Consider the following 16,385-nt stretch of genomic DNA (forward strand, 5'->3'; position numbering starts at 1 on the left):
TTGTTGATTCAGCAACGTTTATAGTTTGAATGCCAATAACTTCAATGATGTTAGTTTTTGGTATAGGTAGTAATGAGTGGCGAATAGATTTCTTAATAAGGATCGCATACAATTAGGGTGTTTTATTGATAACGATCTATTTAGCCAGGTTTCGGTGAACGAGCATATATTAATATTCTGTTCGGACAAGAGGCCAAATAGTTCTTCTTTGTTGTTTCGAATGCCTCTGGCATTCCAAGTAATTATTTTCATGTAAAGAGTCATTAATAAAAAAATTTGATTGCTGGCGAAGTAATTACCTCTAGCTGATAAGTTTTGGTCACGCAATTTTTGAGATTCTTAATTAAATCAAACATTATGGTTTTAATTTCCGCACTGGAAAAGAGATCACAGGTTTTATCGCCTGGGGTAACCCAAAAGCTCTGCAGTTTCGGCAGTCCAGAGACGATGCCTTGTGAGGTCGGTTGCATTTCTCGGTTTTATGGTTTCCTCCACACTTTTACAGTAGGTTTTCACTCCACATCGACTAGAGCCATGGCGAAACATTTGGCAATTGAAGCATTTGGTGATTTTGTTGGACTTTAGTTTTTCGTATTCCCACTTTACTTAACTTAAGAAATAGCCGAATAATTTAGCTTAAGGCTATTGAGAGTGATAGTATGTTTTCAAAGTAAACCACATATAGGATAAATGTGGTATTGTTCTATCGATTACGCTCGACAATTTTGACATCAATGCATTTCAGACCCACAAAGCTTCGGTTTTGCGATTTGTGTCCATTTTATCCAGCCCAGTCAGTGGAGCTTTATACGGTTTCTCATCTTTAGTGGCATAAGAGAAGAATTCAAATTTATTTTTCAGGTGATCGCAGACTTTGTCGTGGTCGCCTTTGTAGACACAGTCATAAATCTTTGTGATACTGCACACATCATATACATTTTGCAGTGTACACTTTATAACTGTTATTGGAGGTATTTAAACTCTAGCTTGTGTGTTTTCAATGATTTGTTCTGTCTGCTGTGGAGCGAAGTAATTTAGGCGCTCGCGAAAATCAAAATCGAAATCAAAAGCGACAAAGTGACACTTGGAAGGTTTTGTTGGTGTATTGATGAATGAAGTTATAGGAAAAAAGTTTGGAACATGTGAAAAAATTTTAACTAAGCACTGCGGTATAGCCGAGCTTCTGTTATATTTTATAATATATTGATTCAATTCTTATGCATACAGTCATTAACAGGTATTCTAAACTGTCAAGTAAAAAGTTTTGTGACAATACATTAGAAAATAGCAAATTGATTGCTTAATTGACTGTTAATGACATAACCCTACCCATGGGAGCTGTAAAATGTATTACTCCAATCTGGAGACGGGTGTCTCGTCGCGCTTATCAAAACTATATTCTTTGTTGGTTTGGAGATGCGTAACACACTTTTATATATAAAACAAAGAACCAAGGACTCCTTAATTTGCACTAAGTTTCCAAGCTGTGTTGTCGCGCTTCATAACTTGTACTTAAAGAAAAAAATTAAAGGATATTTTTACCTCCAACAAGGCCTGCAAAAAAATCAATCATCATGTTTAGTGACCTGCCAGAAAAGAGCTTCTGCTATATTGCGTTATCATCAATTTTTGACTTAGGACCAATTTTCTGTAAAAGATATAATGTTATTTAATCATTAAAGTATTGAGGTGACGAAAGTCGGCAAGGCCGACGGTTCAAATAACTGAAAATAAAGAAAGTTAGCATAGAAAACTATGTATTAAAATTAAACGGCTTAAAGGGCTAAAATTGTGAGTGATTGTCTTAACTTGTTAACTTCTTAAAATTGAAGTAAGTCGTATCGTTGAGTTCGGTATAGGATGCACCAAGTTAAACAGATATTTTTAATTGCTATGACCAAAAGTATTAATGTTTCTTTAATTCTTTTCACACCCTTTATAGTCATTTGCTATCTGGCATTGACCTTATGGACCCCTAGTGAAATACGTTTAAATATTTTATCTAAATATTTCGTGATTCCGCGTGACTATGCGATGTGATACCTTCTGTATAAAAAGTACCGGGAATTGTTAAAAAAAAACCGAATTTTTTATTTATTCCTCAAAATCTATTTTGTCGCCTTCATAGTAATCCCCATTGTTGGCAATGCACATGTGAAAACGGCGAAACCAATCTTTCATGCACTTCTGGTACGCCGATAGATAGATGGTATATAGATCCGGAGAGGCAACCAGTACCTTAAAAAGCTCAGCATTTTATCTAACTGAAAGCAATTTGAATGCATTAGTGTAAATGAACGTGTGCTTTTTTGGACAGCACTCCAATCTGTAAATACTGATTCTCTTTTATGTCTTTTCCATTTGCCAAAATCCTATGTATTGTATCTCTATTATTTCAGTTATTAATCCCTTGCGATTCTCATATCGGATTTTATTATTATACCCTTGCAAAAAGGGTATATTAATTTGGGTCAGAAGTGTGCAACGCATAGAAGGAAGCATTTCCGACCATATAAAGTATATATATTCTTGATCAGCATAACGAGACGAGTTCAAATAGCCATGTTTGTCCGGATCAACGCAAACTCCTCCTAGACCGTTGGAGCTACAGAGCTGAAATTTTTCATGTAGGCTTGTATATACTGCAGGGGTTGTATATCTCGGATTCAGCCGGATCGGAACACTACATCATATAGCTCCCACACAAACGGCAAAGTCACGAACAGTGACTTTACTCAATAACTTCGTTATTTTCTGAGCTATTGTCGTGAAATTTAATATTGGTGAGTTTATTACACATATAAATGACTATGCCGAATTTGATTTATAGATGTAATGTAGTGTTCCTTATATTTTAGAATATTTTTGTAAATAAGTTTTTTATCGCAGTTTCCATATTCATTATTCATTGGCGTATTTTGTATTGCCGAGTGATAACTGTTATTATAATATTCTATGGCACTTCATCTATAATTGATCGGTTTTTGTTTTCAAGATATAGAATTCTAATTTTCTCTGTTAATGTGTTATGGAATCTTTCAACATCTGAATTGCCAGTATGACTATTCGGTTTTACAAAGTGATTTTCTATGTTTTCATTTTTTCAGATATTCTTTTATATTTACGCTATTAAACTCATTATCAGTCATGAATTTTTCGAAACGTCCTCTTTGGGATTTGTACATGCGCATTTTTATACCCTTGCAAAAAGGGTATATTAATTTTGGTCAGAAGTGTGCAACGCATAGAAGGAAGCATTTCCGACCATATAAAGTATATATTCTTGATCAGCATGACGAGTCGAGTTCATATAGCTATGTCCGTCCTTCCGTCCGTCTGCCCGTCCGTATGGATGAACGCAAAATCCTAGACCGTCAGAGCTACAGAGTTGAGTTTGTAATGTAGGCTTGTATATACTGCTGGGGTTGTGTGTCTCGGATTCAGCCGGATCGGACCATATCATATAGCTCCCATACAAACGCCAAAGTCACGACACTGACTTTTCTCAATAACTTCGAGGTTATTACACATATAAATGACTATGCCAAATTTGATCAAGATCGGGTGACTAATCATATAGCTACAAGAGAACGATCGGTCGAAAACAGTGATTTCTGTCAATAACTTCGTTACTTTTAAGGCGGTTGTTTTCAAATTAAACACTTGTTACTTTAATATATCTGTTAATGACTGTGCCAAATTTAATAAAGACCAAAAAAGTTGCAAGGGTATACAAACTTTCACGCGGTCGAAGTTAGCCCCGGCCCTCTGGTTTTTAAATTAATTGCACATGTGGTCTTAATGCGTATATTTCGAGAGAGTGTGCCCGTACTCTGCCTTGGTATCTTTTTAGTGTGACCAAATTCGGCTATCGGGGGAATAATTCACTGAGGATATGAGCGGGCCTTTTTTAAAATATTCCTCATGTTCACATTCGGCCAATTCTGATATTTGATCGACCCCGATCATACAATTTAACATACAATGACATATATAAATACTGCTTGTCAAATACATATTACAAACAGAAACTCATAGTTTTCTGACACGTATGCATCCATGGCTTGAGTCGGGCTGATTCAATATCAATCGTCAATATCAGTAACTTCGTAACGGTCATTTGGAAGGATTCGATTTATTTTATAAGGACCTTGGTATTTAGGAGCAAACTTTTTGCACAACCCGGGAGTGACATCAACATTGCGAATGGCAACAATATTATTGGTGCCTTATGCCTTGAGGCGTTCCGCTTTTCATTGCGCGGAAACCAGTTTTCTTTAAAATTGTTTACAAATTTCTCAACGCCTAAATGATCTAGTTTCTCGTGACACCTTTTTATTAATTCCCCCTTACAATTTTTTTTTATAGACTATACCATCAATTAACACGAATCCAACATTATTCGGATCTCTTCTCTGTTCTGTCTGAAATAATAAGTCAACATCTTGCGGATATGCACCCACTACACCAACTAGGTTTGTTTACTCATTTCGATCGAGCTGGTCACCTCTTTCCCTTTGGTTACATAGTAACAGTTTTTTACTCTCTTGTATTCTACTTAATATCGGGTCAACAGAACTTTCATTTAAAGAGATGCAAGGTTTATTCTCAAACAGTTTTAATCAACTTCTTTCTAAACATAGCTCACACGGCTCGAAACAACTCCTCATTATTCGGATCTCTTCTCTGTTCTGTCTGAAATAATTAATCAACATCTTGCGGATATGCACCCACTACACCAACTAGGTTTGCCGACTCATTTCGATCGAGCTGGTCACCTCTTTCCCTTTGGTAACATAGTAACGGTTTTTTACTCTCTTGTATTCTACTTAATATCTTATCAACAGAACTTTCATCTAAAGAGATGCAAGGTTTATTCTCAAACAGTTTTAACCAACTTCTTTCTAAACATAGCTCACACGGCTCGAAACAACTCTTCCCTAAATGAAAGTGGCGCACTAGTAGAAATAAAAGTAGAATAAAAGTCCGATTATAAACGAGCTATTGGTAAAAACAGTAAATTTGCCAGAATCAGACGGATCAGAATACTATATCATATAGCTGCCATACAAACGATGAAATTAACAGTCATAATTGAAAGTCTGAACCCATCAACATATTGGTGATAAGAAAAGATTTTTTATAAAACATGTTTTTTAATACTAAACTGTATTTAGTTTTTTTTTTTTAATCGCATTTTTATATATAAAAAACTTGTAAAACGACGATGCGCCACATTGCCCCGCGATTTTTGACAACGCCAATTTGGGCTGTGTTCGAAAAAACCGCTATAGCTTTGTAACGGTAAATTATATCAAAACGTATCTTTCATCAATAGTTGGACAATGAATCAACCTTTCATTTAAGTGCTCATATGAGAGGATACGAGCTCCCGATCAGGATATATGAAGGATTAAAAAAAAATGCTCCGATTAGCCCCACTCTCCCCAACATATATTCACATAAGCAACAATGCACACGCGTAACATGAGCTAGAGCCAAGCCAGCGTGTGAGCGCTGACCAAGCACTTTGATGCAAGCGCTCCAAATTATATGAACGTGTGTACTGACACTCTCCCTCTCTTTGTAAGTATATATACATATGTAGATATAGGTTAAGCAAAGAATATTTTTTTTAATAAAAATCATTCTGAGAACTACAATCAACTGACACAGACGTGTCCGTCTTTAATAGTATTTTTCTCAAATGGAACCCGGTCATTACATGGCGACCGTGACATCGTCCTAAAAGACCTATAAAAAAAAAAAGAACGCAAGCAAGCTCCTGACACAAAAAAAATAAAAAAAATCTTTTTCAAATAAAAATCAAATACCTGGAGTTTTTTAGAACTTGTGGGGAAAGTGATACAACCATAAATAGGTCAAATCGAAATGACAATAGCCACTCGTCTACTAAAATGGAATACAATTTAAATTAATCTGATCATTTGAATGAATGCAAGCATTTACATCACCACCCAGCCAGTTAGCCTTGAGGACAAAATCAACCGCAAAATATCAATATTACATATAAAACAGAGATCGACAACGCTGCATAGAGCGTATTGATCAACTGAAAGCTGAACTTCGCCAAAGAGCGAAGAAGCGCATGGGAGCCGCAGAAATGTGCAAGCCTTAACTTGCCTTATTTAATAATTTTCAATATAAGCAAGCAGGTTCATGCACGAAAGTGCAACTTGCGGAATACGAATTCTTTAATAGGCTTTAACTAACAATATAGTTGGAGATTTAAAAAAAAATATCAAAGAAGCTAACATCGGCTTTGCCGAAGTTTATATACCCTTGCAGTCCTAGGTAGTAATAATTTTACATGTTTGTTTTCTGCAACTCAATTCATCAATATACAAACAAAACAATTTTACTCTCTATTTTACAATTTGTTCTTCTTCTTCCCTCATTCCCAAAGCAAAGCAACGCACGCATACACATACACTTTATGTAGCGTTGCGTCGGTGTGTGTAAGCATGTACTCTGTTGATGACGAAAGACGTAGTAGACATCAAGCAGCGCTGCCGGCAGAGCTGGGAGCAGAGCCGATTATTATATTGACTGTAACTTGTGTTATATTTATCCGATCACATTCAAATTTTGGGATCTGGGGTTTTATATCACATATGTAAATTTCATAGCATACTCCAATTTTTATAAAAATGTTTCTTCTAGTTCTTCGTGACCTATATGATATAGTGGTCCGATCCTGATGGTTTTCATACTGTATTTTTCCCGGGTAATAAAAAACCCCGAAAACAAATTTCAGCCCGATAGCTCTTAAGACGGATGCTGATCAAGAATATATGTATATACTTTATGGGGTCGGAAACGTCTGAAAACATCTGAAACATCTGACCAATTTTATAGTACCCTTTGCAAGGGTATAAAAAACCTTCTTTTATTGAAAAATGAAATGTATGTACATATATCTGAATTGTGAGCCAACCACATACTTTAACAACTTTTCCACGTCTCTGGCTCACTGTGCAAGACACAGTTGAGATAAAATTTTTGTTTTCTATTCAGAAAAAAAAAAAAATTTTTTTTCAATAAAAAAAAAATTAATATATATGAATCTATAAATATTTTAAATAATATTCATTTACAGGTAAATATAATCAAACTTGAAGAAACAAAAGGTTTTAACCTAGCTTTATGAACTTTTTGTTCCCTATGTTTCTTATTCTTTTTAATTATATTATTTAATTAGAATCGTCTTATATAGGACCCTTTGAGGTCATTGGTATTGAAAAATGGGCCGTTGAAGGATCACAAACAAAAAAAAATTACCAAAAAAAAACTTTATACTTATGTTCGATAATAGCATAAGTAAATTTGATGATATATCTCTTATACCCACAATGGAGTTAATTGAAACAAAATCAGTGGACTGCCAATGTTATAAATAAAATCGAATCATAAAATGCTGATCTGAAATATTAAAACATATTGCTATTGATAATTGTTATAACATTGTGCGCATATATGTATATTGTATAAAGCTTACCTATTACACAATAAATGCTTAACTAAAAGAGCCCAAAGCAAAGCTAATCACCTAGACAAGATATAAAAATACATATGCACACAAGCAATTATAAATCAAGAAAATTTTTTATAAAAGATTAAATACAAAAAAAAAAATCTTAAGACAAAAGCGATTATACAATTATTTGTGACCACTCTTTACAGGTACAAGCTATGGTTACTTGGGATGAAATAATAGCTAGAATATACGCACAACAATTAAATAAATGTAAGTGCCTCTCGCAAAATAGAGAAACATCCCAAGATACAGTAGCCAAACATTCGAAAATAATATTTGAGAGTCTCTAAACTATAAGAGCAGTGTTAACCGAACACTACAGAGAAACAGAACAGCAAGCCAGTACGCCCAAGAGGTTGAAAAGCCTACTGAATGTCTGGAAAGAGACATCATACACGATAGTACCATATAGCTAAAAAGTATACACTTTCACTCGCTATAGAGGCTTTAACAAAGAATTGTATAAACAAACAGGCACGAAACATCCTAAAAGCAGGTATACTCCGTGACATGAACGAAATAACTACAATGTTCGTAGACAGTTGCTGTCTTTATTATGTCTTCGGTAAGACTGGATGGGATCCATAATTTCCAAGAATCGTTTTCCTGCACTTTGTTTCCGCTTGCGTGTTCTGTTCGCTTATAAACATATTTGCTGTCTACGCGCAAATCAGGCATCCTGGACTGGTTGTCTGTAATGCGTTTTGCCAGTTCACGATATTCATCTGATTCAAAATATTTAGACGACAAATCTATTATAGGTCTTATTTTTGAGAGTTCTGAAACTTTATCCCGTCGCGATAATGAGTCCTCTAGAATGTTTTGAGAACCAGGACTGTGAACGATTTCAAATAAGAAATCTTGTAAGTTAATTGCCCATCTCGCTAATCTACCGGAAAGGTCCTTCTGCTTCTTAAGCCATTTTAGAGAAGCGTGATCGGTAACGACTACAAAAAGTTTGTCCCTAAATGTATGCTCTAAATTTCTTAATTTCTTTAATTACAGCACTCGAGTTCTGATATCGTATAGTTTCTTTGCGCTTTGTTCAGTTTTTCTGACATATAAGATATCGGTAGTTCTATACCTTCGGAATTAGTTTGAGCTAACTACATCCTATACCTACTAAACTCGCATCACATAATAAAATAAACGGTTTCTTAAAATCGGAAGTGGTCAAAATAGGTGCTGAAGTTAGTCTTCGGTTCAGTTCTGAAAAAGCGTAGTCTGCCTCTTCGTACCAACTAAGAGATCGGTTCTTTTTTAAGAGTTCTGCTAATGGAAAGCTAATGGTGGCATAATTTTCAATAGAACGTCGACACCAGCCAGTGAGTCCCAAAAATCTCCTTAATTGTTTTACTGTTGTGGGAATCGGAAAGTCGTTTTGTGACGCACGGGGTTTTGTTTGTATTAAAACAAACTTAAGTAACAGTTTATATAGCATTTAGTTTATTTAGCGCGATTTTACAACATGTGTGATGTAATTTGACATTTTAAACGAAGAAGGCTTTCTGACGCTTTTAATAAATCTTTTTAACGCTTTAAAAAAGTTTGTCGCTTTCTTCCCCTGGTGCCATCACAGACTGACGCCAAACTCTCGGTCGGTCCCGCTCGTGTTTTTCAGGGCTGCCATACCATGGTATTTTCAGGGCTGCCATAACCCAGTATTTTCGGGTTGACGGTTAATATTTAAATTTGTAATGACGGCGGTAACATTCTTCCCCCCCGTGAACGACCTCAGGATGTTCACTTTCCTTTAATCCGACGTCTAGAACAGCAATTTTGGAAACGGGGCGTATCATGATGCCGTTTGGTGTGCATATGGTTGCTCTGCGAACTTGGCCATCTTTGGCGGTTACGACATCGGTTATGCGGCCTTTTGGCCACAGGTTCCTCGGCAGATTATCGTCCACGACAATAACTACATCTCCGATATCGACTGGTGGACGCTTAGTAAACCATTTGCTGCGTCGAGTTAATGTTGGTGTGTACTCCTTCACCCATCTTTTCCAGAAGCGATCAGCAAACGATTGCGTTTGATGCCATCGTAACCTTAGGTCGGCGACATTTCCTGATACTGGTTTGTAGCCCGCTTTTCATCGTCACCTGTATCTAAAGAAACAAACGTTAGAGGCCTGGAGTTAATTATAAATTCGGCTTCCATTAAGGCACTTCGAAGAGTTTCGTCATTAAAGTTGCTAGAGGGGCAAATGGCCTTTAGGACGGATTTCACAGTCCGGACCAAACGCTCCCACGCTCCTCCCATGTGGGGTGCGGCTGGTGGGTTAAAACGCCATTTTATTATTTCATAGTGAACGGCGATCTGATCGAAGTCAATCTTCACAAGTTCCTCCTTAACTAGTTTTTCCGTAGCTTTGAAATTGGTTCCGTTGTCGGAGAAGATTTCTCTCGGTGTGCCACGTAGTGCCATGAAGTTTTTTAGGCACATTATACATGAGCTCACATCGAGTTTGTAGGCGACCTCTAGATGAACTGCCCTTAGTGTTAGGCACGTAAATAGGACTCCCCAGCGCTTTTCTTTGTGTCTTCCAACGTTGACTAGTATGGGGCCGAAATAGTCGACTCCCGTATATGTGAATGGTCGTTCAAAAGAAGCTAGTCTGGCGATCGGTATAGGTGCCATTTGTGGCACTTGAGGCTTCGCTGTGGATATTTTGCAGTGTTGGCATGCATTTCGGACGATTTTATATAGTACTCTTAGGCGTGGTATATAATATACGCTTCTAATAAGGTTGATAGTACACTCGTGAAATATATGGTGAGATTTTTCGTGATAATCCTTTGCGATTAAAAAGGCAATTTTGCTGTGTCTTGGGATTACGATTGCGTCACCGTCAGAAGTTATACTGTCTGACCTGCCCTTCACGCGGATGATGTCTTCTGAGTCCAGGTAAACATTTAAAGCAATTAATGAGCTTGACTTGTCCACCACTGATTTGTCTTTGAGCGAATTGATTTCATTTGAGTACGTCGCTAATTGGGCCTGTCTGCATAAAAGAGATTTTGCTGCTTGTATATTTTCGGGGCTTAGGGTTTGTGGTAGAGGCTTTCCCGAACACTTAGCGCGTAACTTTTGGGCGTACAGCATGACGTTGGCCACTGCTCGATATAGGCGCTTCCAGTCAGAAAAGTATTCTACTGCAAAATCGAAATGGTTAAGCTTTACTATGACGAATACATTCTTACGCAATTCGATTTCCTGTGAGACGTTCTCAGATATTCCCTTTTGATCTGGCCACTTGTCGCTAGACAGTCCTAGAAAATCGGGTCCTTTAATCCAACGAGATGCATCTGGTACTTTGAAAATTTTTGTGGCTAAGTCTGCAACGTTTTCCTTTGTGCTAACCCAGCGCCATTGGTTTGGGCTGGTTTTGTCGACTATCTCGCCCACTCTATGCATGACGAATGACTGGAGTCTTCTTGGGTCCATGGTTAGCCAGTTAAGGACCGTTTTAGAATCGGACCAATATGTGCAGGAATCGATTCTTAGGCCTCGGGTGCTCATTATACGCATTGTTAGGCCTACTCCCATGACGGCTGCCAAAAGTTCCATTCGAGGTATAGTTACAGGTTTGAGTGGAGCTACTTTACATTTGGCTGCTACCAACACTGTACTTATGTTTTGACCTTGTTTAATGCGAAGATAGCTTACTGCGGCGTAGGCATGTTCGCTTGCGTCTACGAAGGTATGAAGGTCTACCTGGCTTTCGTTTAACAGCAGAGCAGAGTAGTGACGCGGAAATTCTAAATTGCTGGCGTGTAGTAGGATACCTTTCCATTGTCGCCACTGTTCGAGGAGTTGTTCGGGTAAATCTTCGTCCCATCCTATTCCTGTGCGCCAGACTTTTTGAAGCAGCATTTTAAGGCCTACGGTGTAGCACGATAATAGACCGAGGGGATCAAATATAGACATCAGTACTGGTAAGACCTCTCGTTTCGTTGGTGCTATCTCATAGGTTAGGACGTCTCGTTTCAATCTCGAAAATCTGAAGATAAACTTAAAAACGTCATTATTTGGGTCCCAATACATACCGAGGACCTTTTCAGGGTTCCCTAATTCTTTGGGGTGTTGATTTATTTGCTGTTCTCCTAGATTTTGGAGAACAGATACAGAGTTTGAGCACCAATTTTTTATTTGGAATCCACCATCGGCATGTATGTCTCTAACTGATGATGCAACTGTTATGGCTTCAAGGTCATCTTTGAAACTGTCGATGAGGTCGTCCACGTAGTGGGCCTTTGTAATGGATTCGTACGCTCGTGGATTTTTGATTTGGTAATTCTCTGCATTTTTATCGCGTACATAGTGGGCAATACAAGGTGCGCAATTAATTCCAAATGTCATCGCGCGCAAAACGAAGATCCTTGGAGTGTTCTCGTTTTTATTGAGCCATAAGAACCGCTGGACGTGCATGTCGCTTTCCTGAATGTTTATTTGATGAAACATCTCGGCTATATCTGCGCACACGGCAATCCGTCCTACTCTGAAGGCCATTAGGACAGAAGTCAATGGATTTAGATAATCAGGCCCAGTAAGCATAAAATCATTCAGCGATTTTCCATGACTTTTGGCGGCGGCATCCCATACTAGTCGTATTTTGTTTGGCTTATTCGGATTTAAAGCAATAAATATTGGGAGATACCAGATGCGTTCCTTTCGATCGGATATTTCTTCTGGTCTGAGCTCCGATGCATATCCTTTTTCTAATAGATTGTCAATTTGTGATTGAATTTTATCAAACAGTTCCGGCGTTTTTTTAATTTTGGCCCGTAGGCATTGAAGGCGTTTCAGCGCTGCGGTATAGCTTTCGGGTAAAATGACTGTGTCGTCTTTCCAGAGTAGGCCGACTTCGTATCGACCATTGACCTTTTTGCAGGTATCTTCGAGAATGCCCTTCGCCCTTTTATCGTTTTTGGATTGCAATTCTCTAGATACGATTGGTTCCATTGTGAAACTTTCCTTTATGGCTTTATCTATTTCACTCCAATTGCACTCGCAATGATGCATTGTTACGTGTTTGCTTGAGTTTGTTGATCCTTGGATGCACCATCCTAATGTGCACTTTGAAGCAATGGGTTCGTTTCGTCTGCCCTCGCGGATTTTGCGGGGTATTGCTAGATTCCAATTGTTGCTGCCGATTAAAATTAGTGGTGTACCGTTTTGGTACGACTTTAGCGGCAAACCACGCAAATAAGGATATTGCTTGGATAGTTCTTCAACATTGATGGTTTGTTTCGGCAATCCTAATTTCTTTACTGAGTGGACGTTGTAGAGCCATAGCTTTTTGTCAGTTCCCGCTTCCGAGATTTGTAGGTGGGTCTTAACGGAGTCCTCTTCGTTTCTGGTTTCTTCACCGGTCCATTGCAGGGAAATTGGCTCTGGCGTTGAAGAGATCTTCAGCTTGTCCAAAATGCTTTCATCGATGAGAGTGACTGATGAGCCCTCATCTAAAAATGCGAACGTGTTAAAGGTTACATTGGCTCCATACAGTTTGATGGGTACAACACGAAAATATTGTCCTTCCACTACATTGTCTTTATGATGAGCAGTAACAACTTCGGTTCTGCCTGTGCCTTTGTGAAGAAGCGGGTGATGTTTTGAGTTGCAATTGTCGATTCCGCAGTCACGATTAGAGAAGCATTTACGGCGGTGACTTTTGAGGCACCTGTAGCATACCTTGGCTTCGTTTATTATTCGTTGCCTATCGTCAACCGACAGTCGCTTGAAGTTTTGACATAGAGCAACCTGGTGATCCGTGGAAGCACACATCACGCATTGTAGCTTCGGCTTACAGTTTTGTTGCCACCCATTCTCTCGATTATTTGGTCCTTCCTGTGGTTGTTGATGTGCTTGTGAGTGTGTGTTGACATTATTGGCCTTAGTGCTTTGGCCAGGCATGACAGTGGCTGCGGCCTCAGCTATTTTGTACAACCAATCGCTAAATGATTTTATAACCGGGATGGATTCGTTACGTGGATGCATAGCCCAGTTTAACTTTTGCTGGGTGGGTAGTTTGTCGATAAGTTCTCGAAGAAGCATCGGGTTATTTAAATGTGAGGTTAAATTGCACGCTTCCATGGTTGCACATGCGTTTCTCATCGCCATTGCGAAATCAACGATGGATTCTAATTTATCCTTGTGTACGTATATTTTTCTTATTTTGTCGATCAATCGATCGAGTATTTGCTCCGGGCGTCCGAAGAATGTCTTGAGCGTATTAATAACATCAGGAACCAGTATTGGCAGCAGTAGCTTATCACGAACTAGTTCGTAGGCTTTACCTTTGAGGCTCTTCTGAAGTCGTAGCATGTTTTCGGCGTTTGAAAACCCCGCTATACGGCAGCTGTTCTCGTACATGCTAATAAAGATTGGCCAGTCCTCTGGATTTCCGTTAAAGATGGGTAGATCTGCAGGTAAAACTTGCCTTGCGGATAGCTGAGAAGCAGTAGGTCCATTTAATTGGAAACACGTTACCTGCGTTCCTTGCTGCTGTGCAAGCAAGTTGTATTTTTGCTCGATGTATTTTTTTCGGCTTCCCGCCTTTCCTCCAGCATTGCCAACATCAAATAATTTGAGCTTGGCGATTGAGTTTGCTCGACTAAGTTTAGTTTGCCGAGATAAGACGTATTTGCCGCGTTAGATTCGGGGCAATGTTGTTCGGTGGCCTTGTTGGCACTTGGTATATTGGGCGCTCCTGTTGACGGGTCACGACCAGTGCTTGTTGATGCCACGTTGTCCAGCGCTTGTTGGCAGCTGTTGCAAATCCATTCAGCCTCTGCTATTGAGCTATTGACTCCAGCACATTGAAAGTGGTACCATTTCTGGCAATTGTCGCATTGAACCCAATGTTGGGTACTACTGTTTAGGCGACTCTTGTTACAGGTACTACAAATGTCTTGATCTTTATTCATGATGCTTTGGATTTGTTTTAGTCTATTGGTTTCCGATTATATTGTGCTATGAATTTATCCCCTGCAATTTGTGCATGTACTACTTAAAGGTTTTTTACACATGCATGGCTTTGAACACTTTATGTGTAGTTACGCTCTAATATACATGTATATGTGTGTCTTTATGTATTTGCACTTGATACATACATATGGTGAAATTCGGGCACGCGGAAACTTTTTAACCTCAATAAACTTTTTTTAAAGAAATGTGACGCACGGGGTTTTGTTTGTATTAAAACAAACTTAAGTAACAGTTTATATAGCATTTAGTTTATTTAGCGCGATTTTACAACATGTGTGATGTAATTTGACATTTTAAACGAAGAAGGCTTTCTGACGCTTTTAATAAATCTTTTTAACGCTTTAAAAAAGTTTGTCGCTTTCTTCCCCTGGTGCCATCACAGACTGACGCCAAACTCTCGGTCGGTCCCGCTCGTGTTTTTCAGGGCTGCCATACCATGGTATTTTCAGGGCTGCCATAACCCAGTATTTTCGGGTTGACGGTTAATATTTAAATTTGTAATGACGGCGGTAACACGTTTATTGCACATATTTTTCCAGGATCGGTTTTCACTTGTCCGTATCCAATAATAAAGCCGAGGTATTTAATCTCCTGCATGCAGAACTTAGATTTAGCTACATTATTCGTAAGATTCGCTTTACGCAGTCTCAATGCTACCTCTTGTATTAAAGCAATATGCGATTGAAAATCTTCGGAAAGAACTAGCAGGTCATCGAGGTAAACGAATACCCTTGTGAGCAAATAAGACGGGATGACACGATCCATAAGTCTACATAAAGTCTGTGGGTCGTGGCACAAACCAAAAGGCATCACTTTATATTGGTAAAGTGGGTGGTTAGGTATTGTGAAAGAGGTGTATTGACGTTAGCTTTCCTCTAACGGAATTTGCCAGAAGGCGTGCTTCATGTCCAGTCCAGTAATAAATCGAGCAGGTGGCAGCCTGCTAAGTATTCCATCAATATGGGGAAGAGGATACGCGTCCTTACGAGTGCACTGATTCACTGCTCTAGAATCTAAACATAATCGAACTTTATCGCCACGTCTGACCAATACACAATTAGAGCTCCATGGGCTGTTACATTCTTCAATGATATCTAAATCTAACATTTTATCTATTTCTGTGAACATTAGCTTCTCAATGGCCGGTAAAATTGGCCAATGCCTTTGTTTAATGGGCCTAGTACTATCAACTTCAATCTTATGATCAATGAGATGTGTGCGACCTAATTCTTTTTTAATTTAATAATTTAGCAATTGCAATAAGTTTTCGCTACTGATACTCAGGCAAACGGTGCATTTTCACGGAATCTCTATGATCATTTCCTTTTTCTCCAATAATATCCGATACTATCAGTGGGTCTTCCTTCAATTTATCGATTAAACCAAATTTACGCCAAAAATCTATTCCAAGATATATGTGTTATTTTAAATCAGAAATAATAGAGAAATCAAGGGGTTTGGTAAGTTATCGATACGTAAATGCCGGAACAAGTGCGTGTTTTAGGATGCTTTAAATACTCTTTAGCTAACTTACTTCTTAAGCAACTAATATTAGCGCCACAGTCTAAAAGAGCAGTGAAGGTCTGGCCTTCTATCTTTATTTCTGTGTACAATCGATTACCTGAACGAGAAAATATACTGGAAATCAATTTTTTGCGGTTATTTCTAACCTTCCAAAAGATGCGATGACGAACGGCCTCATACTGAGCCAAACGTACGTGAAGAGGACGAAATGGGCTTTTATCGACTGTTGTCGAGGTTGGTCCTACATTTCCTTGTGAATCTGTTTTTTTCCTACAAACAAGAGGTTCGCATTCCTCTGTTTGGGAATCTTTA

The 16,385-nt window shown here is 38.4% G+C and overlaps 1 protein-coding gene across 1 annotated transcript; it reads right to left on the reverse strand.

Moving 5' to 3' along the window:
• Positions 1-9,608: 9,608 nt before the first annotated feature.
• LOC124459900 lies at positions 9,609-14,488 on the reverse strand. The gene is made up of 3 exons (XM_047009680.1): positions 14,052-14,488; positions 10,409-14,001; positions 9,609-10,219 (listed from the first exon to the last, which is right to left on the reverse strand). Exons 1-3 carry the CDS (start codon positions 14,486-14,488, stop codon positions 9,609-9,611), a joined length of 4,641 nt encoding a protein of 1,546 aa, XP_046865636.1.
• Between the last annotated feature and the right edge of the window lie 1,897 nt (positions 14,489-16,385).

Source organism: Drosophila willistoni (genome assembly GCF_018902025.1).
Source record: "Drosophila willistoni isolate 14030-0811.24 chromosome 2L unlocalized genomic scaffold, UCI_dwil_1.1 Seg168, whole genome shotgun sequence".
Taxonomy (NCBI): Eukaryota; Metazoa; Arthropoda; class Insecta; order Diptera; family Drosophilidae; genus Drosophila; species Drosophila willistoni.